This window comes from Candoia aspera, chromosome 1 (assembly GCF_035149785.1).
Source record: "Candoia aspera isolate rCanAsp1 chromosome 1, rCanAsp1.hap2, whole genome shotgun sequence".
Lineage (NCBI taxonomy): Eukaryota > Metazoa > Chordata > Lepidosauria > Squamata > Boidae > Candoia > Candoia aspera.
Window position 1 is genome coordinate 84,458,693 of NC_086153.1, and position 21,545 is coordinate 84,480,237.

Genomic DNA, 21,545 nt, shown 5'->3' on the forward strand with positions numbered 1-21,545 from the left:
CCACCCTTCGGCTTTGAGCTAGCTGTGTCATCACATCTGGGGCTAGTTGAACTCATCCTCTGTTCCTCCCCAGTAGCATTTTGACCATCTTCCGACCTGGGGGTCTCATCTTCCGATGGTATACCGATATATCTCTGGTTGTACTGATCCATTTAGTTTTCATGGCAAGAATACTGGGGTGGGTTGCCATTACCTTCCCCAGGGATCGCATTTAGTCTGACCTCTCTGTCATGACCATCCCGTCTTGGGTGGCCCTTCACGGTTTAGCTCATGGCATCATTGAGGTGCTCAAGCTCCAGCGCCACGACAAGGTAACGATCCTTTGCTGAAGAGTTAAAGAGTAGAGGGGTATATTTCTTTTAGGTAGGTAAGTCTCAAGCCATATGGTTATTTATATACTAAAACCAGCTCTTAGAGCTTGGCTCAGAAAACAGTGGTTAACTAATGAAACTGAACCAGGTCTAGTGTCAGATGTTCTCAACAAAGAATTCTGGACAAAAGCCTGGTTGTCACTTTCTAGACCCATTACAACCTCTGTGTTTCCTCCAGGGCTTCTCCATTTAAAGCACATTATAATAATAATCTATTCAGAGGTAACCAGACCATAAATCACAAGGACCAGGTCGGCTTTATCTAAGGGGGATGAAGTTGGTAAACATAGCTAATATAAGACATCCTTCATCAAGAAGGACCCCAAGCTGTGGCCCTGCTGTTTTAGGGGGAGTAAGATCCCATCCAGGACAGACAACCCCCCTTCCAATTGGACAGAACTGATAATGGCCATCAATCCCCACAGACATTAACTTCCCATGGAAGGCACTTCTATAAAAATGGCACCATGACTAAATAGGTCCTGTGTCTAATACCTACCAACCAAATGAATTTAATGGGGACAACTCAGAAGGTCTTTGGGGTTATCTTAAAGTCTGAGTATGTTCATATTAGTATTGTTTCTGCTCATCTTGATGAAAAAGATCATTTTGAACTTTTTTTCCCAAAGCAGAAGAAAACTTTGGTGAACTCTTCATAGGTAGGGTACAGGATTCCTAAATCCACCTTAGTTGTAAAGTACACTATTTTCAGCTAGTCACTATATCTAAGCCTAAGAAATTTGGTAGGATTATTTTGATGATAAAATGTTGGTGGAGTAAAATGAGAAATGCCACCCAGGGTTCTATGGGGGAAAAGAAGGTACAATTGTAGCAGGATACGTCTATAGGAAATAACAAAAAAATGAGGAGATAGAGAACTTGCTGCTAAGTTGCAACCCATGACCTAGAATAATAAAACCCGTTGCATCTCTGTTAGGATCTGTATGAAAGATGTATCATAAATATTTGTTTGAAGGGAGTACCTATCACCTAATAATATCAATGTTTTTATAAACACACATATATGCTCATAATTTCTCTTTTTCTTGAATGGAGCACATAACAATGGAACTGTTGCACTGGTATCCAGTAAAACAACGTTAATATAGGTGTTTTATTTGAGATAAAATTAAAATATTTTAGTTTCTTAAATAATATTATTTAAAAGTAAAGCAACAGTAACAATTAAGCCAGGATTCCAATCGATTTTCAAAATCAAGGAGGCCCAAAATATTAAATTAATTAAATTAAAATTTTAAAAAATTGAGATAAATTAAAAACCAGGGAAGCCTAAAACATTAAGTCAATGAAAATTCTCAGTCATCCAGGTGGAATTGTCTGCAGGTTGAGTCATGGCAACTGGATTTCTTTCTTTTTGGCTGCTTGTCCAAGCAGCTTCTTCAGTCTGGGCAAAGGTTGGTGATGGGACCCCATATATGTCTTCCAGGGTCGCTGCATTGTCCCTACACCTGAATGGCTGTTAATTGTGCCATGGAGGTGTGGATTGTCTTTGGGATGTCTTACTCCTAAATCCTTTGTTCATCCCCAAGAAGAAATCCTTCCCTCAATAGAGGCAGTGGACTCAGACACAACTTGTCCCCCATTTTTCATGCTGCTCTTTCATCAGTCCCCAGGAAGATTAAGACCACCAGGAAGGCCACTCTTAACGATCGACTTGGGGATGAACAAATTAACGTTTCTACCAAAAAGAAAGAAATCCAGTTGCCATGACTCAACCTACAGACCTAAAACTGCCATGGTCACCGTTGCGATGTTCGCTCCATCGTAACGGTTCGCATGCCAGAGTGTTGATGCTTGTTCCTGGCTGGGAGGGTGCTGCTGATAAACGTTGTATGGGGAGATGTGTGGGGCTGTGCCAGGAAGGACTGTGTTTGGGTTATCTCTTAAATGTCAAGGTCTTTTTGCCCGTCGATCAGCAGAGCTCGTTAGGAGCACCTGGGAATGTGGGATTGTTCTGTATGCAAGGGGGGGTCGTTGTTGGAAACGGAGCTATTTAGTTTGAGTTTAGGCGCGCTTTTCTCATTCTCAGCTTTCTCTCTGTTTGCACTCTATTCTAAATAAAACCAGACCTTAAACTTAGATTTTGAGTCTGAGCATTTTATTTGAGCAATCGTTACATAAGGCAATCGTTACATAAAGCTGAGAATCATTCCACGAACAAACCTCACTAGTCTCTACCAAGAAATTTTCTTGCGAGAGAAGAAGTTAGCGATGGCAGAATTGGGGAAGGAGTCAACAGGGTTTGGGGAGGTGACCAGACAGCTCTTGGAGACGGCGTTCCCGAGCAGGGACTCGAACCCCCTCCCAACCCACCCCGCACCCCATTCTAGAGATTCAAGCTCCAGCCCGGAGGTGAGGGACCCGACGGATGATGGGCTCGCCGAACACCAACAGTTCCTGTGGGATGCCATGGCAGACCCCCGGCCAGGGATGTCTCGCACCACATGGAAACTACGATGCCCACAGACTCCCAAGAGAGAGTCCACAAAAGTGTTGGGGAGTCAGCAACCTGAAGTGCCAGGGCTGGAGGACTCCACCACGCTGGATAGGATCAGAGTCCTTGAGTCCAAAATCGAATCAATGGAGTACATGCTACGCTCCCTTTCAACCGCAGTGAGTGACCTGGTAAAGGTTGTTACTGGTCCGGGGGCAGGAGGGGGTCCCAGCATCCCACCTACTCCATCGCTGGCTCCAAGGGGAAGGGGCCGGGCATGGGACTTTTCCCCGGCTCTCCGTGGTTCCACTCCGGTGGTAGTTACTCCAGCTTGTCCACCAGTTGGGGCGCCTCCGAGTGGCGGGGTAGCTAAGGACTTTCCAGTGAAGTTTGATGGCGACCCCACAAACTTGTCATTCTTCCTTACCAACGCGACAAATTATATGCAACCATATGGACATTGTTTTACCTTGGAAGGGGCTAAAATCACGGCTATTGCCACAAAACTGAAGGGCAGAGCTGCTGACTGGTATGTACAGTTATCCGAATCAAGAGCCCCAGCGCTGGCTGCCTTCAATACCTTTCTAGCTGCTTTGAAACGGTATTTTGAGGATCCCCTTGCTAAGGAAAGGGCTAAAGATTTAATTAAATTAATTAAAACATGTCTTCTAAGATTATTGGAATAGAATCACTTTATTGCTCCTCAAAGACTCTTTCTATAACTAGTCATATGTCTCTTCCTGTCAAGGAAGCATCTAAAGCAGCACCAGGCCACCTTTGAAGTGGAGAGAGGCATTGCTCTGTACAGAATCCTCTGTAGTTACATACCCTCTCATACTCATTTTTTCTCTGCCTCTCTGTGTGCTTCTTTCTATTTCTGTTGGTCATTCTCTGATGCACGGACACATGGACAAATGCCCAGAATTGATGATTAATGAATCAATGGGAAAACAATAAACTTTCCTCCAGGGTCCCTACTGAATAGGATTAAACCCTCCCCATCCCTCAGCATACTTTATCAGAATTTGTAATGGGTAGGAGAGAAAAACACTTCCATATCTCCTACCAGTGATCCTGACATAGGAAACACTGTGGGTGAAAATGAAGCCTTTTCCTGAGTTCCCTACTGATCCTCATGCATACTGTTTTTACAGTGCTTTTCTCCTATTAAGAACAGAATAATCACAATCCTACCATTAAGCTTGTCATAAGGACAATAGGACCTGGAGATTGTGGTCTTCAGTATGCACAAGTACAGTTTTAAGACATCCTGCATTAAAATTGGTCAATTCAAGGTGTACTTTTTTGATAACTTCCAAAAATTAGTCCATGCTCTCACCAAAAAAATATAGTTGGACAAGATTTTAAGACTTTTGAATGATTTTTTATGTTTTTTACTTTCCACCACTCTCTTTAATCAGTTCCTGGTATCTGAAATGCATTTTGCTGCCCGCCTATGATTGATCCATGCTGGAGCTGCTAACCTGTCTTCTATCACTCATAAATAAGTTGTTGAATGTGTGTCGACCCCTCCCCCCATATTCTGTAAATGTTATCTCTTTTCCAAATCTTTTTGCTCTTGCTACACCAAGATACCATTTAAATCAATCTACAGATCAATGTCATGTCCAGCACTAGCTGAAAAGAAACATCTATTTATGTCTCTTTTGATCCTAGTAAATACATTCAAATGTCCTTTCTGACATCCAGGATTAAGCATTGAGGGATTTATATATAGCAGTATGTTTCTCATGGTTTTCTCCCTACAATGTTTTCTCCATACATTGAGTGCATGGGAGAGGTTGACACCCAGATTTGGGGTCATTCTAATAGAACATATCATTGTATTCTTGTTTTGTTTTATTCTGGCCACAGTGGTCTGAGGTTGTTTGGACTAACAGGGTGGTTGATCACTGCGTTTTTGAAAAACTAATAAAGTAAGGCTCTCCCTCTTCTGGTTGGTTTGTACTCAAATCAGGTTTTGAGTAACTCGGCCATTGGGCTTCTTCAATAATGGGCAGATGAAGTTGCTACTGTCCCTGTCTTATACCTCTTGCACAACCTCCAGGTTACAGTGTATCCCCAAATCTATTTTGTGGGGTTATATGATTCTCTGGAGAAGGTTTGAGGGGCAGAGGCCTAAAGAGGCCCAGAAGGAGGGGGGCACAAGATGTTGTATTTTGCAACATTTACTATGTGATTCCACCTTGTACAATAATTTGTGATTATTTTCCACTTTATGCCAGAGACTACATACTGTGGGGAGTGGGGGGGGGGGAGAGAAAGAGAGAGAGCGAGGCAGGTTGGGAGAGATTAAATAAGATAATAGTTGGATCATTTCAGTTCTTGCAGCACAAGAACATGGACAGGGTATTTATAATTATAACACTGACTACTTGTTCTCTTATTCCAAGATCATCAGAGTTGATTATAACTAGCTAGGGGAAGACTTGTTTGGATATCAAAAGCGTAACAAATATATAATTGCATGAGTGGGTAATAAAACTGCCCTTTAAGAAGCAATTGGGAGACTATTCTGAAGAAACATACTCTGGATCTATAGGTATTAGCTAACTATGTCCAGCTGCTCACATTCTTTTAGGCAGAGATGTCCACAGGATCCAGCACTTCCATTAAACTGACACAAGCAGCATTGCATCATTGCAATGCAAGCTCTGCCTTTTTCATATGGACATGCAACATCTCAATACACATACAAAAGTGGCAGAGCTTGTGTTGCATCAGCATGGTACTGCTTACATCATTTGTCTCTCCTTCCCTTCCCCCCACAGATGTGGCTATTGACGTGTCATGATCTAAAGCCCCTACTCCAGTCAATTATAGGGTTAGAGAAGGTTAGCCCTAGGGCTAGTTAGAGTTAAAATAATTCCATAAATGGGAGAAACAGAGTTAACTGAAGCTTTACTTTCCCTTCCTGCTGCTTGCCACAAAGTCCTAGAATAGACAAATAAAAATGGGGCTTGTCTACAGCAGGTACTCTGTCCCCATTTTACTCTTTGATTTCACATTAGAGAATCAAAGTGTGTAAGCTTCCTCCAGCCCTATCCTTGGGAGCACAGTCCCAGATCAGGTCATCATAGTTGTTTTTTTTAATTCACAACATTAGAATAAAACAGAATGTGGCAGCTTCTTCACTGTCTTTGTGTCAGGTGGCAAGACACCAAAAGTGTCCATTTCCTGACTGACTAGGTCATTTTTGATCATACAGTGTTAGTACATGGGGTATTACACAGAGGAGTTGCTGTCAGTTGAGTAATGGAAATATATTTACTTTAAAAAGGCCATGTTGTGACCTCAAATTAATTTATTATTTATTGCAGTTTCATTGAATGAAAGAAATTGAAAGAAAGTTTTTGATGGTAGTGGAAGAGTTGAGTCCGTGGAATTCTCTGTTCCCCTTTCCTAACATCAGATCTAACAAGTACCCCTTTGTCCTTCTCCACAGTCATGAGGGCTGCATGCATGGACCTGTTTTCTTCCTTGAAGTGAAATAGCCCAGAATGTATTTGCCCTATGAAATGTATATGATATTTATAGAACAGTTTTTGCTATTCAGATATATAATAGTTTTTGCTATTCAGAAATCTGGTCTTATCATACATATTAAATCATTTATATGCAAATGTGATTTTCTCAAAAGGCAGACTAAAGGTGAGCAATCAAATAAAAGCACAGTTAAGCTGCAGCGGTAAATCGCTGCCAAGCAAGATGCACAAAAGTCTATTCTCAGCCACATCTACTTCAAAGGAAACCCCCAGGTTGAGCGCAAAAGGGTTGACTCTCAAATAGGAGAGTAGGGGATTATTGTGATCTGTTGCCTCCCTGACGCCTGCAGAGTACCTGTCTTGTAAAAGAATAGTTTATTTTAATTACACTTGTTTTGCCCTGGTCCTGCTGCTTCCTATCCATTTCTTACTGCACTGTCTGGTTGCTTGCAGTCAGATCACCTCTTCTCCTGGGGTGTGGGATAAAAAAAATGGTGTTAAAGGGACAGAAGCAGCAGCTGCAAGGATTGCCCGTATGTGACAAAACCCAAATTCCAAGTGTCATGTTCCCTTTGTCTGAAAAAAGTAGAGGCACCCCTCATTTTAGTGGTGTATCAGGACTTAAGTACATGCTCAGATTTCACAAACATTTATTTAGTTTATATTATATGAAGGAGAACATATGGATTCCTGGAAACACTTTTATCTATTTCTCTATTTCTCTGTCTCTGTATCAACTGAGTATCTTTACTCTTTTTGGCTAAACCAGAGAGATACTTCCTATCCCTGTTTTCATTAATTGCTGTAGAAGCTGAATCACATCACTGACATTTCTACTCTCCTAAAGTATCTCTAGGTGAAAATCTGGCATAACTGAGTAGCTTCCAGTAAATACAGTTTTCATTTTACTTTTAAAAATAAGTAACTGAGAGGAGTTAAAAACATGTAGTGATTTTCTGGTGAACTTTAAAATCCAATTTTATCTAAGTTCAAACAACCTACTTGATGTCTTTTCTACCAATTACATATCAACATTCTGCAAAATACGATCACACCTCAATTGTAATTTATTGTAATTCAACTTTGCTTCTTTAAACTGTTCTCTGTGAACAGTTAACAAAGAAATACAGTTTTTTTTTGTTTAGGACCTAAGAAAATGTAAAACAAACAGGAATCACAGGAAATTCTGAAAGAGATGGACCCAAGAAGAATATTTTTTAAAAGATTGGCTTTCATACTTTCTATGCTGAAGATTAATAAATCTGAAGAAACCTTGGTGCACAAGTTATAGGTGTATCTACAGTTTGATATTCTGCTGCAGTGCCTGCCCTCTGGAATGAGGTCCGCCCCCAAGACCCAGATGGCCCCTCTCTGCTGGTGTTTCAAAGGGTCCTCAAGACCTGCTTTTTGTTCAGGCCTTTGGAGAGGACAACTGAAGGCCCCTTTAGGAGCTGTGGGTTTGTGTTTGCTCCTGTTCAGTTTGTTGTCTTTTATTCCTTGCTCTTATTTATTATTACAGTGTCTTATTCCTTTTAATGTTGTTTACTTGTAAAATGCCCTGTCAGCCCAACAAGGTAGTCCAGACCAAGAAACCAATGCCATATAGGTCAGAACTACTTTTACTGTAACAGCTATTGTAACAGAATCTTGCAAGACACTTTATCTTTGTGTGAACTAGGGAGGGGCTTTTCTGAGATGTTTTTCTTAGATAAACATTTTATTGGTGGTGGTGGTGGTGTTGTTGGCCTGGGCTCAAGCCCCTCTTATCTGACTGTTGCCTTGGTAGTGGCTCTTCCTCCTGTCCTTCAAGCAGCCAATTTTCACTTTCTAACCTGTTGTTCTAGGACAGGGTTTCTCAACCAGGGTTCCGTGGAACCCTAGGGTTCTGCGAGAGGTCACTAGGGGTTCCCTGGGAGATCACGATTTATTTTAAACAATATTTCAAATTGAGGCAACTTCACATTAAAGAGGTAAGTTTCATTATTTTCAGTTTAAGAACACCGTTAATGCATATATATATGCAGGCCTATCCATGAAACGAATACAATAATTTTATAACTTCTGGCCTATGTTTGAGCCTGAATGTGCAGGGGTTCCCTGAGGCCTGAAAGATATTTCAAGGGTTCCTCCAGGGTCAAAAGGCTGAGCAAGGCTGCTCTAGGATATTGTGCTAGGTTGCCATTAATGAAGTAACATGCAAAAAGATTGGTCTATTGACTTGTGGAATATCTTTAGTTAATACAAATGATCTATGCCTGAGCAGCTCTAATTCACTGCATGTGTCTTCCTACATCATATATGCAATAGATTCTTCTACCTATGAGTATTTTATGCTAATGTTTAAAGAAGAACTACAGCCCGCTCTTCCACCTGGAAGCATTTAACCAAAGAATGAACACTTTTAATTGTAAATGATTAAAAACATTTCTCTCCACTCTCACTTCTTGCGCATTGGCAATGTTTGAAGATGTAAAACCTTTAAATGAAAATATTAAAAGCCTTCTCTTTTTACACTAAATATGATTACATCATACATCCAACCTCAGTTGTCTGGGGTTCCAGAACTTTTGGTGTGGAAGAGGCCATGCAGTGGATGGACGATGCTGCCCTGAATTTTCAGAAGTGGGCATTCAAGAAATTAAATTTGTCAAAAGCAAAGCAAAGCTTTCAGAAATGCCATGCTGGCAGAGTAGCCAAAGTCACCTCCTTCTGGATTTCAGAAAGCATGTGACTTTTCTTCAGAAGCACTTGCATCTGTTAGCGTATCACTGACTCTACCTATGCAACAAACAGCTCTGCATTGCAATCTTTTCTTGGAAATTGTGTTAGATCATCCATAGGGCTTCTGTGCTAGTGACACATGCCAAAACTCAAGTGCTTTGGGAAAGGAAAAGAAAGTGGATCTTCAGAACTATGTTGAGACAGCCATAAGATTGAGATAAAATTCTAAGTTACGCTTGCCAAAAATAAATATATCTGAGAAACCTGTCCAGTGTGACTTTAAAGGATGGTGGGAAACTACCATTGGGGAAATCGCTTTTCTTCCATTTTGGAAATGGAGCAGCATATAAGCCAAACAAAATGGAGCAGCATATAAGCCAAACAAAATAAAATAGGGATAGAGAGCTAGGAGCAGAGAAGGATCTGAATACAGATCAAGTCAGAAGTCTTCATATACTTTGGTACCTTCCTGCCAAGAAAAATAACAAATCAAGCTCTTCCAAACAAACGTACTGCAAGTTACACCAAAAGGCAGAATATTACAACACTAGGGAAATTACTTGCCTCAAGTTCTCTAGAGTAGGACACCACAGGACAGAGTCACAGTCAGTGCCTTGCTGGGAAAATAATTTTCAGTGTTGGGGCATCTAGCAAAATGCAACACCTGCCTCTACCCCTTCCCAAAATGAATCCCTTTCAAGTATAATGTAGAACAGTTCTTTAAATAAAACTATAATACAGATCAAGGGTCAGAATTTTATTTAAATTGTGTCATTTCCACAATGCTCATGAAATACAGATTTTACAACATTTTAAATACAGACCAATAGACAATTATTTCACTAACTGTTATGCAACAAAGAATTTATACTTCAGCTTCCCTAACTTGAATACACATATGAGGGGAGATTTGTGCCAGTATTTGATCTGAATTATAGCAAGGAAAAAAATGCCTTCCCACATGCCGCTTATGAAAATTAAGGTTATACGTGGAATAATATCTTATATAAGCTCTATCACAAACCATCTGTAAACCTACCCAGAAGAAAATGATTAAAAAATTACTGTAATTTTAAATTTGTCTCCATCATCAACAAAAAAAGCAGACTAAACATTCTCAGGGATACCATTCAGTTCAGTGGACAATAAAAGGCTCCCATTTTCATAGCTAAAATGCATGAAGGACTCTAGTAGTAACAAGGAGCATTGTCGTTTTGCAAGATCAGACTACACTGACACCAGTGAGAAGTATGCAATTTGATGGCAACACCCTAATATCAACACACTTGCTTACTGATTCTCAATAATAGGCAAAGCAGCTTAGGATGTGAAGGTGAGTTTTGCCCTTCTCAGGTATGAATAAACTGAGGACTAGGTCCCAGAAATGGCCCAACCTGTAGTTTCTCCTCTACTTCATATGTTCAGCTTGGAGGTCTGAATGACAGAAGCTTGCTTGAACATGAAAACATCTATAAATGTGATTTGGATCTCTAATAAAATAGGGTGTAATGCCACAAAGAATGATGCTGTCATTCAAGCAAACGCAAGTACATCTCCTTCAGATCACCCAACTAAACTCAGGGCGGTCAGAAAAAGCAACAGGTGGGCCAGGTGCATTTACAGTCTGTCTGCTTTCAAACTCTTATGGGTTCAGAACTTGATTCAGTTTGAAGTTCTCCTCAAGTTCAAGTGCATACATGAAGAAGGCTTCTGCCATTATTGCTTCAGTTTTGCAGTTGACTATCATGGTGCACAGAGTCTTGAAATGACGGTTAACAGCAGAAAATTTAAAGGCAGACTCACTAGGGTTCATTTTCATTGGTAATACAGGAGGCTGTCAGAGAAATAAGCTCTTGTTCAGGGTGGAATGGCAACTGCATGTCCATGTATATTGTACTTTGGGAAGCCCATTAATTTTCTCAGGGCACACAGGGTCAAGTCAGAATCAGTTTTGGATCTGTCTGATCTCACGATACAGGCTCAGTCTGAAAGCGGAGTTGATGTATTGCTGGCTCAGCCGGGAGGTATCTGAAATTGCAGCAATGCTGAGGTTTTCACTGAAAATGCTGTGGGATTTGCAGGAAGTTTTTTCTGCCCTACTCAACCTTCCAACTACTTTGCTTCTCCTCCTCTCCCCACTCTTCCACCCCATTTCCAGAGTAAAAGTTCAGCTACTGTTTTAGGCAACAGCTACTGTTCTCTGCATTTCAAGGTCTACAGAAGTAGAAACAGTGATGAGTTTTCTTCAACTGTTTTTGAGGGATTGGGAGTCAAAACATGGTGGGGTGGAGCTGTGCTAAGACTGCAGCCCTGTGCCCAGGGTTAGCAGCAAGCTCCATCAAATATCATAAGGTGTATTTCCAAGTAGACATCCATAGGAAAGGGATCTTACATATTTCCTTTTGAAACCAGAGAGCAGGGAATTATGACTGGCAATTGGTAAGAAAGAAGAAACTGGCCTGCTTGGAAATTTCATTGAGAATAGGTGACAAAAGATGTATAAGGGTAAAGGTAAAGGTTTCCCTTGACGTAAAGTCCAGTCGTGTCCGACTCTAGGGGGCGGTGCTCATCTCCGTTTCTAAGCCTTGGAGCCGGCGTTGTCCCTAAGGACCCGTCCGTGGTCATGTGGCCGGCATGACTCACGGAACGCCGTTACCTTCCCGCCGAAGCGGTACCAATTAATCTACTCACATTTGCATGTTTTCGAACTGCTTGGTGTGCAGGAGCTGGGACGAGCAACGGGAGCTCACCCCGCCGCGCGGTTTCGAACCACCGACCTTCCGATCGGCAGCTCAGCGGTTTAACCCACAGCGCCACCGCGTCCCTCAAAAGATGTATACCTACATCAAAAATTGCATGTAAAGCCAAATTTGATGTGAATAAGGTCTGAGTGTTGTTATGGTTGATGTTCATTTAAAAGTATCCCTTCATAGGGATACTTTTGGCCTGGAGGTCATAGGTTTGACAAATTGATCAATTTGGTTTTAATCAGTTCCTTATTTTCCCCATTATGAATGCATAATATTTTCATATCACTTTGCAAAGGGATAAATCCTCCAGTCCTACCTGAGGAAAAAAATGTATACTGTTTGTTCTGGTTACATTCCACTTCTGTTATAAAAACATCAACCTTTAAATATATTTCCCTTTAATTTCATTTAATCCTATGAATTGCATTATCTCTCGCTCCCCTCCGTGAATCTATATTCCAATTGCTTGCAACTATAATTATGCCACATCTTTTTACAAAATAATAATAACAACAACAACAACAACAACAACAACAACTCATGTCACGAAGTATAGGACAGGACGTCTTTCCTGTTACCCTCGATGTTTCTCATCATCTTCCTGAAAGATTCAGGAGTGAGACAGTAACCAGAGCAAATTAGGGTGGATCAGATCTTGGGTGCCAAGGTTACTCCTTCAACACAAATGACTGAGATTACTTCTAGTCCAAACACTTTATTTTAAAACTGCTGCAGTTTGTGACAGGCAAAATGGTGCCCAGACACAATTCTTAATTAAAAGAAATGGGAATAAAAGAACTGTGATTCATGCTCTTTTTCTAGCAAATAGTGCAGGGAGACTAAAAAATATTGGGGCAGCTTCCATCAAACTGCCCCTCTTCTGATCTGTTGGATATCAAATTCCAGAATTCCCATCCATTCATAGGGAATGAATATAGGTCCAATATTTTAAAAGTATAGGTCCAATTTTGCTAAAATGATTGCAGTATTGTGACTGGGTTTCAGTTCGATGAGGTGCTTCATACATGATCTGCTTCTTTGAGCACTTTGTGTCACCCTGAAGACTTACCCAGCAATTCCAGTAGCCTAGAAGCCTCTTCCAGCTACTGTATTGGGTAGATGAGGCCTTGCAGAAAGGCAGTGTGGCCATTTTACTTTTAGAAGTAGAGAAGGGAGCAGCAAAGTTCCTCTTTGGTCTTTGCAGAGTCCTAGTACTTCCCCCTCTTAAATCCCTTTCATTTCTAAATATTTGGAGGAAAAATGGTTGATAAAATTCAGATTAATGCCAGGTACAGAGTTGGCTTGGACTCTGTGATTAGAAGAGGATCCATTGCCTCCATTCCCCCTTCATGCAAGAACAGGGAAAGCAAGAGGAAATGGTAAGATTTTCCATCTGTGCATCTTCTTGCTTTCATACTTAGGAGACTCCTGAAGGACTGGGCTTGGCCAAGGATTCCCCAAATCTTGAATCTAGCAGTAACACATTTCCCTGAATGCACCTATGAAACTTGCAATGCTGTGCTCAAATTTGTCCTCCAATTTACTAAAAAAGGTCTTTCTTCCATTTTTCCCTCATCTTCAGGGTTCATTTGATTTTTTAAATGATCTTTTCAAACATACTTGAAAGGTATTGCAAATGGGCAGGAGGTGGACTGAAGCAAGGCATGGAAGGCCCTGCAGGATGCAAACCACCAGAGAAAGGACGGAGTGAAAGACATACCTCTCGGCCTCCTCATCATGGGAAGAAGGACAGAAATCTTCACCAGGCTATACCAGTATTTCACTGAAATACTCTTCTCTTTTGGGGAAAAGACCCCCAAAAGCAATTCTCAAACTGATTGAAAAGAAAGAAAAAAGAAATGTGGTTTCCCTACAGCAGTATCCTCTGCAGACCTATTCAGAAATAAGAATGTCTAGACTCAGTGGGATTTACATGAGGGAGGTGGGAATTGGCCCCCACTCTTAATCAGGTTGTACTTTGAAGTAGCAATTTCCAAACACATAAATCAAAACACTTGTCCTGCAGAAATAATACATGCAGTAACCTAGATTTCTGCTGAAGAATTAGTGAAGATTCTGCATTCATACTATATTGGCAACTGATATACAAGCCATAGGAAAAATAAATCTGGAAATCCACATTCCCAGAGAAAAGGCTTTGAAAATAAAATCCCATTTTAAAAGAGAAAATGCCACCACTTTCTAGTTAATAGCAGGATATCTTCCAAGGGTCTATGCTTTGTGTCTGTACTACAAGCAATGTTGTATTGTCTAGATAAAAGACAATGCTTACTAAGCAAAGTTAATTATAAAAACACATTAATACTGCAGACATAGCTACTATTGCGAGAAAGGTCTTCAAAGCTGAGGAACATCCAGATTCCATGTGGTCTGCTCAGGTTTCACAATATCACTCCCGTCTCAGTACTGTAGTTCCTTTTTGCAATAGTAAGCTTCACAGGTATCTTCAGAGACCACAGAAAATCATACAACTGAGATTCTTGATATATATTTCATGAATCAAAGTCAAGAGTCTGGAAAAGCCTTTATGATAGAGTCATAGGCAGGAGGCGGAGTTTGCGTTGAATGGCAGACACGAAGACTGTTATTTGACCAATTGAATTCTGGATGAGAGAAGCTATTGGTAGAAGTTCCAGTAAGTGTGGTGGTGGTACTGGTAGGTACCAGAGTAATCAACTGACTCTCGGTTTCCACCGGAAGTGGAGGGCATTGGAGAAAGGGGTGAAATGTAGAGGCCCGAAAACTTGATTTTCTTGGGAAAGAGTTAGCCTGATCTAAAGACACTTGCCTTTGGAAGGTGAGGCTGGCTAAGCTAAGATTGCTTCGGTGCTCACAGCTGCTGTTGCGGTAGAACCCAGGTCTGCTGGCAGCACATCCACGAGCAGCTCTGGAACGTCGGCTAGATGATGAGGTGCTCCACTGGGAAATGTGAGCACTAGCTCTACGGCTAGACAGGCAAGTCAAAAGGGCCCAGATTATGCTTCCAATGACAAGTCCAGTGACCATAGAAACAGAAAATGCTATTATTATTTGATCTAAAAAAGAAAAAAAAAACATTTGTGAGGCAGTTAATCACAAATTCAATGAAAAAATATGACATTTCTGCTAAAAACATGCAGCCTGTCAATAGTACTTACAGTGCACCTCTCATACAGAAGTGATTTTCAGACAAGTAGACCAGACTTCTCCAACCTGTTGCTCTCCAGATGTGTTGGATTAGAGAATCCAAGGAAACTTTGTAATTGTCTCCTGGTACGAGGAGGCTCCCATGCCACAATAGCTTCTACTTTTGCAGGGTCCATTTCAATGCCCTGAGCTGAAATTCGGTAACCTAGGTAATCAATTTGCGACTGATGAAACGCACATTTTGACAGTTTTGCGTACAACTCTGCTTTTTTCAATTTAGCCAAAACTTGACGCACCAAGTGGATATGTTCTGACATGGTTTCAGTATAAATCAATACATCATCCAAATATACCAGTACCCCTTTAAATAGGTGGTCATGCAAGACCTCATTGATTAACTGCATAAAAACCCCGGGTGCCCCAGATAAGCCAAAAGGTAAGACTTTATATTGGAAAGCCCCAAGAGGACAGTTAAATGCTGTTTTCCACTCATCCCCTTTCCTTATGCGAATACGAAAATAAGCTTCTCTCAAATCCAGTTTTGAGAAGATTTTGCCTCTGGCCAGATGTGATAACATATCTTTGATCAGGGGCAAAGGATATTTATTTAATATTGAGACCGCATTGAGCCCGCGGAAATCGGTACAGAGTCTTAATGACCCATCCTTTTTTGGCCGAAATAGGACAGGAGCTCCTACCGGGGAATTTGCCGGCTCAATGAAACCCCTAGCCAGGTTTTTGTCAATGAACTCCCTTAGCGTGGTAAGCTCGTTGGGAGACATGGGGTATATTTTTGGGTGAGGCAATTTTACATTTGGTAAAAACTCAATGGCACAGTCCGTTTTTCGGTGGGGTGGCAAGCGATCCGCTTCTTTTTCCCCAAATACTTCAGCAAAATCCTGATACTGATTGGGTAGTCCTTCGAGAGGGTGAAGCGTCTGCACAGTAGTATACGCTACCCCTCCACCCTCCATGTCCTCCAGTAAGTCCTTTTCGGGTACTTTGTAAAATCCATCTGCAAACGTTACAGTTCTATGGAGCCAGTTGATAAAAGGGTTTTGTTGCACAAACCAAGGCATTCCCAGGATTACCAGAGGGCCCCCCACTGGAGCTACCACAAATGGCAGCTTTTCTTGATGGGAGCCCATCTGCAAAGCGACCAGTCCCGTGGAAAGATTGACTGCTTTCCCTCCCGCCATAGTGCCATCCAATTGGGTGAAAATCATGGGTCTTGCCAAAGGGAACGTGGGCAGTTCGAGAGCTGCTACCACGTCAGGGTGCATTAGGGAACGGGAGCAACCCGAGTCTAGCATGGCCCACACTTCCACAGTTTTGGTTTTTGAGCTCAGTTTAACTTTAACAGTCAGTGTGGGGAAGTTTCCACTCACCGAATCATGGTTACGCCCGGTTTCTTCCACCTGCCCTAGGGCGCCCTTCAGGGCAGGTGGTAGGCTTTTCCCGCCGGCTGCTCGAATTGCAACTCTTCCTCCTCTTCTCCGAAGGGTAGGTCGGGGGGGTCCAGTTCTGCGAGGGCCGCCTTCAGTTTTCGCGGTGGAGCAGGAGCAGGCGTCTTTCCCGTGGGTTTCGTCTGTCGTTCCTCAGTACGGCGTCTCGGGCACGACGTGGCTCGATGCCCGTCTTTCCCACATCTGAGGCACTGACCCTTGGAGAACCGTTGCTCCCTCTCCTCTTCCCAGGTTTTCGGTTTGGGGCGGCTGGCAAGTCCAGAAGTGCGCGCTCCTCTAGCAAGACGTGTTTGTCTAAGCTCTTTGGTATGGGCGTAGGTTCGTAGGGCATTTTCTGCGCTTCCCGCCAACTGAATCCACCCATATAGCGTTTTGGGATCGTCTCTGCCTAGCGCCCATCGAAGGATTTCGGGTTCTAGCCCCTGCTTGAACAATTCGATGATTGTTGGCTCAGACCAGTCTTCCACTTTTCCTGCTAAAGCTTTAAACTCCAACGCATATTTAGCAACTGAGAGGGACCCTTGGTAGAGTTTGCGCAGGTCATTTTTGGCCGTTTCTTGAGCTAGGGGGTCTTCGAAATGCTCCTTGAGTGCCCACAAAAATTCATCGAAGTCCTCTAACTCAGTTGCCTCAGCTTGGCATAGTTGCACATACCAATCCGCTGCCCTTCCTCTCAGCTTGTTGGCAATAAAATTGACCTTGCCATGTTCAGACTGAAAGTTCCGACCCCAATCTTCTATATAATGCTTGGCATTCGTAATAAAGAAGGAGAGCGTTGCGGGATCCCCATCAAACTTCACTCCAAATGGTGGGAAGGTTCTTACCGGCTCAGCTGGCTGTGGCGGTGCCGCGAATGACAGCGTACGCCGAGCCCCCACAGATGGTCGATCCCTAGGAGGTCTTGCCTCTCGCTCTCCCCTTTGATGGGCTGATCGAGTCTTACTTCTCCCCCGGGTCGACAGGGTGCTGTGCCTGGGGTACTGTGACGGCTCTTCCTCCCAATCCTCCGGGGTGGGCTCTGCCACTCTGGGCTGATCCTCTCTGGGTAGATCCTTGAGGATCGTCACTATTAAATCCATTTTATCTTCCAATGCCCTCATACGGGCCGGAGTGACCGGCTCCTCCGGGGGTTGGTTGGTTATCACCACCTTCGGTGACAAGGGGACTTCGTGCTCCCAGGCCAATTGGGGAGACCCCCTCCCCGTGGTTCTTTCCATAACAGATCTCTGTTCACTCCTGAGACTCTCCTGTATGGATGTCAGCAGCTCGTCCAATTGGGTATCTCGCAACTCCCGACGTGCTGCTCTTTGCGCTCTCGAGGTTAGCGCTGGCCGGCTTTTGGCCACCTCCCGCTCGTCTTCGCCTCCCTCACTTACGCGAAGTTGAGGTTCGGTCATCGCTGGCGTTCCCTCTTATCCAAGGATTGGATGGGGCCAGCGGAAAATGGAAAAAATGATTCTCAGCTTTATGTAACGATTGCCTAAACCCAAATACTCAGTCTCACAAGCTCGGGCTTAAAGATAACTGATTTATTAAAGGAATAGTATGCAAATACAGAGAAAGCTGAGAATGAGCAAAAGCGCGCCAAATACAAACTTAAAAGCCTTGCTTGAGAGCAGGTCCCGCCCCATCGCCCGTCAGGACTCTCCCCCTCCCAGGTGCTGAATGCCGATAGACGCGCCTGGGAACGTAACCTTGAACAGGAGCGCAAACCTAAACATGCATTCCAAGCCCCCAAAACAAGGGAGTGTAACAGAATGGAAAAACCCCGGGTGAAGGGATACGGAACAGAGAATGACATGTGAAACGTTACAATGTTAACCAGACATTAGAATGAGAACATGACATGTGTTGAGACTAAAAGTTCAAGAATCTCCTTCCCACCCTGCCCCACCCTGCCACCAGGGCCAGCAGCCATGCTAACCGAGAATCCTGAGAATTTATCCCAATACATCTAGAGCAATGATTTCCAGCCCGGTCCAAAAACTGGTGACTCATGAGGATTGGTCCCTGCGGGGTACCAAAATAGTTCTTTTTAATGGCTACATTAAAAATTGACTGTCTCCCAAGCTTTGAGCTGGAAACACCAAATTCTCAAGGAATAATCTTATAAGCTATCATCATCATCATCATCATCATCATCATCATCATCATCTAATTGGGGAAACTCTAGATGTCATTTAAGGGAAAAACATGTGTCATGTTGCTTGCAGGTATTACACTTGTGGTCCCTGAGTAATATGGAGTATTTAAAAGCTTTCAATAATCTTGTAGTGGTCGTATAAAGAGAAAGAGTTTGGAAGCACAGACCTAGATGCCTCCAGATTAGGGAAAGATTTATAGACTTAATATACTCTAGAAGGGAGGAGGATGCAAAATGGTGAACAAGCAGTATACTCTAGAATTATTAGTTTTGCTAAGTTTGTTGGTCAGTTAACAGAATAAATGAACATGAAAGAAGTCCATAAATATGTACAATTCATCAACCTTATTTTGTAAAACAATGTATTGAAGAAAATGAAGAAAAAAAGAGATGTTTGCTACATTTTATCCCAAAATGCTGGATTATTTATATTAGCTATGCAAAGTTAGTACCCTTTGTCATATATATTCTTCAAGACTTGTAGATGTATTTATTTAGATAGATGCTTGATTTATTTTTCTTTATACATTGCACTGACAAAATAAGAAACAACAGTAAGTCTAATAAGAAAAAGAGAGGGAAAAATAAGTCCTAACCCTAACCCTAGGAAAATATGTACTCTTGGAGAGAAATATAAAATTGTTTACATCTATATTCAAAAGTTTTACTAAGATGTAAGGAAAGCACAGATAAATAAGCATGCCTTCAGACAAAAGAATCTTCCTCTGTTTTATTTATTTTATTATTTAAAATATTTCTACACCATTTCCCATTTAAAAAAAAAATCAGTGCAGTTTATAACAACATTCAAACAATTAGAACTACAGGTATATGTTAAAACAATTGATAAAAGTAGTTTAGTTTAGTTTATTGTTTATTGATTAGTCTTAGAACCATATGAAATAAAATAAGATAATACAGTGTATTGAGATATTAAGTATACATTAAAACATTGTATAAAATATATAACCTAAAGTATTTGCTAAAACAGTCTATAAAGCAATAGTAGAAAGTCAAAGAAGCAATAAAAAGTTTAAAGTATCAGCAGCATTAGCACATTATTAAAAATGTCAATAAAAATGTCTTTGCGGGGGCTGAAAAAAACTATTAAGGAAACAGTAGATGAGGATGCCATTCCAAAGTCTGGGGCCTGCCATGGAAAACACTTTTTTTTTTTAGATTTTCTATCCCACCTTTATTATTTTTATAAATAACTCAAGGTGAGGAACATACCTAGTACTCCTTCCTCCTCCTATTTCCCCACAACGGCAACCCTGTGAGGCAAGTTGGGCTGAGAGAGAGGGATTGGCCCAAAGTCTTGCTTCCTATAGGCATTTATCCCCTTAATCATAACATGGGAGCACCAGAGTGGCCCTTAAAGTATAGGCAGACTCATATGAGAAGGGGTGTTCTTTCAGCTTCTGTAATCAAAAGCCATGAAGAGCTTTCATAATTAATCTCAGCATCTTGAATTGTGAATGGAAGTTAATGGGGAGCTAATGAAGATCATAAAGAACCAGGGTGTGAGGCGTTCCTATTACTATTACCCACTTCTAGTTAATAATGTTGCCTCAACATTTAGTACTATATTTTTTAACTTTCTTCAAGGGTAGCCTTATGTACACAGCACTGCAACTTTTAGGAAAGCTATAATAAATAATGCTAGTTTAAAAGTTTGAAGTCTGAAAATTTAAAGCTGTTCTGTTGGAACAGAATGGCTACAATGGAAATTAAGCTTAATGAGCAATTACTGAACCCACTAAACCTTGTGTATACTTGTGTATACTGCCAATCCATTGATTCAACCAACCTAGTATAATCCACTCTGATCTGCAACAGCACTTTAAAACTCAGTACATTCAGTATGCATTTAAAGCATAGTGAATGTTGATTATGATAAGTCCACTGATGATAGTTTATTAGTTTTGACCCAGGAATTTAAACTGGAAATAAAAATAACAGCTGTGGCTGGCAAAACTTCTCATGGGTGGCATTTCACCATCACTTTGCCGAGATTAGTTGTGCTAATCTATTACAGCAAAGCTATTTAAATAAAACTAATATGTGCCACGAGATCCTTTGATAATTTTGCTCTCCAATGTTCAATGAATCTACCATTTCTCTGTAACATGATTATGGCAACATTGCCCTCTGCTGGAAATTTGCTTGAATAGAGCAATCAGTTACAAGTGTATGAAATAGTACAATTATGTCCTAAGCAAAGACGATGCCGAGATGAGTTAGTGTTTTATTTAACTGCTATTGTAGACAGAAAATCCTACCAAACTGAAGAAGCGTGGGAAAACCCAGACAGATAAACCCCAAAACTCAAGGCGGGTCTGTTCTGGGTTTCTTTGAATGACAGCTCTAAGTCTCTAAACTACGGATGCATTTTTCCCCCTGGATAGAGGCCTCCTCCTGCTCACCATCCTTACTCATGACAAAATATCCATTAGAAAGAAACTTATTCACCTAGCCTTCTAACATAATTTAAAAGATTGTTCTTAGACAACAATTCAATGGATAGGTTTTCTCTGTAATAATTCCTAGCACTACCTGTAATGCCACAGTACAGTATAACCATTTTATTTTCCTGCAAGACAGAAATGACAGAAAAAGCAGAAAGGTTTCAAATGGAAGATGAGAACATTTTATTATCTTGATACAAGGTAATTACACCATTTAGGTTGTTAGGGCTACCATCTGCACTGCGCAAATCCAGATGACCATTGAATGAAAGCGGAGGCAGAATTTTCTCTTTCTTTTTACTGCCATCTAGTGGTTATTTAGACATTGGTAGCCCAGATCTGGTAAATCTATGAAGACTCAGTTGAAAGCATCCTGAGTAGCAATATACTGTCAATGCCACAGAAGCAGGCTAGACCACTTTTGGTTGGCAACTTTAGCACTATTGTTGAGTAGAAGTAGGGTTCCATATCTTGGCCATTACATGGTAGCAAAGAGAATGGTTAACTCTTTCCTGCCA

General features: G+C 41.5%; 1 protein-coding gene across 2 annotated transcripts in view; it reads right to left on the reverse strand.

Annotated features, from left to right (window-relative positions):
• The window catches only part of MYCT1 (MYC target 1), a 202,400-nt gene that overhangs the window by 171,899 nt on the left and 8,956 nt on the right, over positions 1–21,545 (reverse strand). Inside the window, exon 2 of one of the 2 annotated variants that reach the window (XR_010068310.1) lies at positions 14,232–14,859. Coding sequence is in view for 1 of the 2 variants with exons in the window: in XM_063308460.1 (XP_063164530.1) it covers positions 14,330–14,859 (530 nt within the window). In the remaining variant the exon portion in view is untranslated. Of the gene's footprint in view, positions 1–12,832; positions 14,860–21,545 lie in introns of those variants that run through there. The other variant, XM_063308460.1, reaches the window with a different exon arrangement.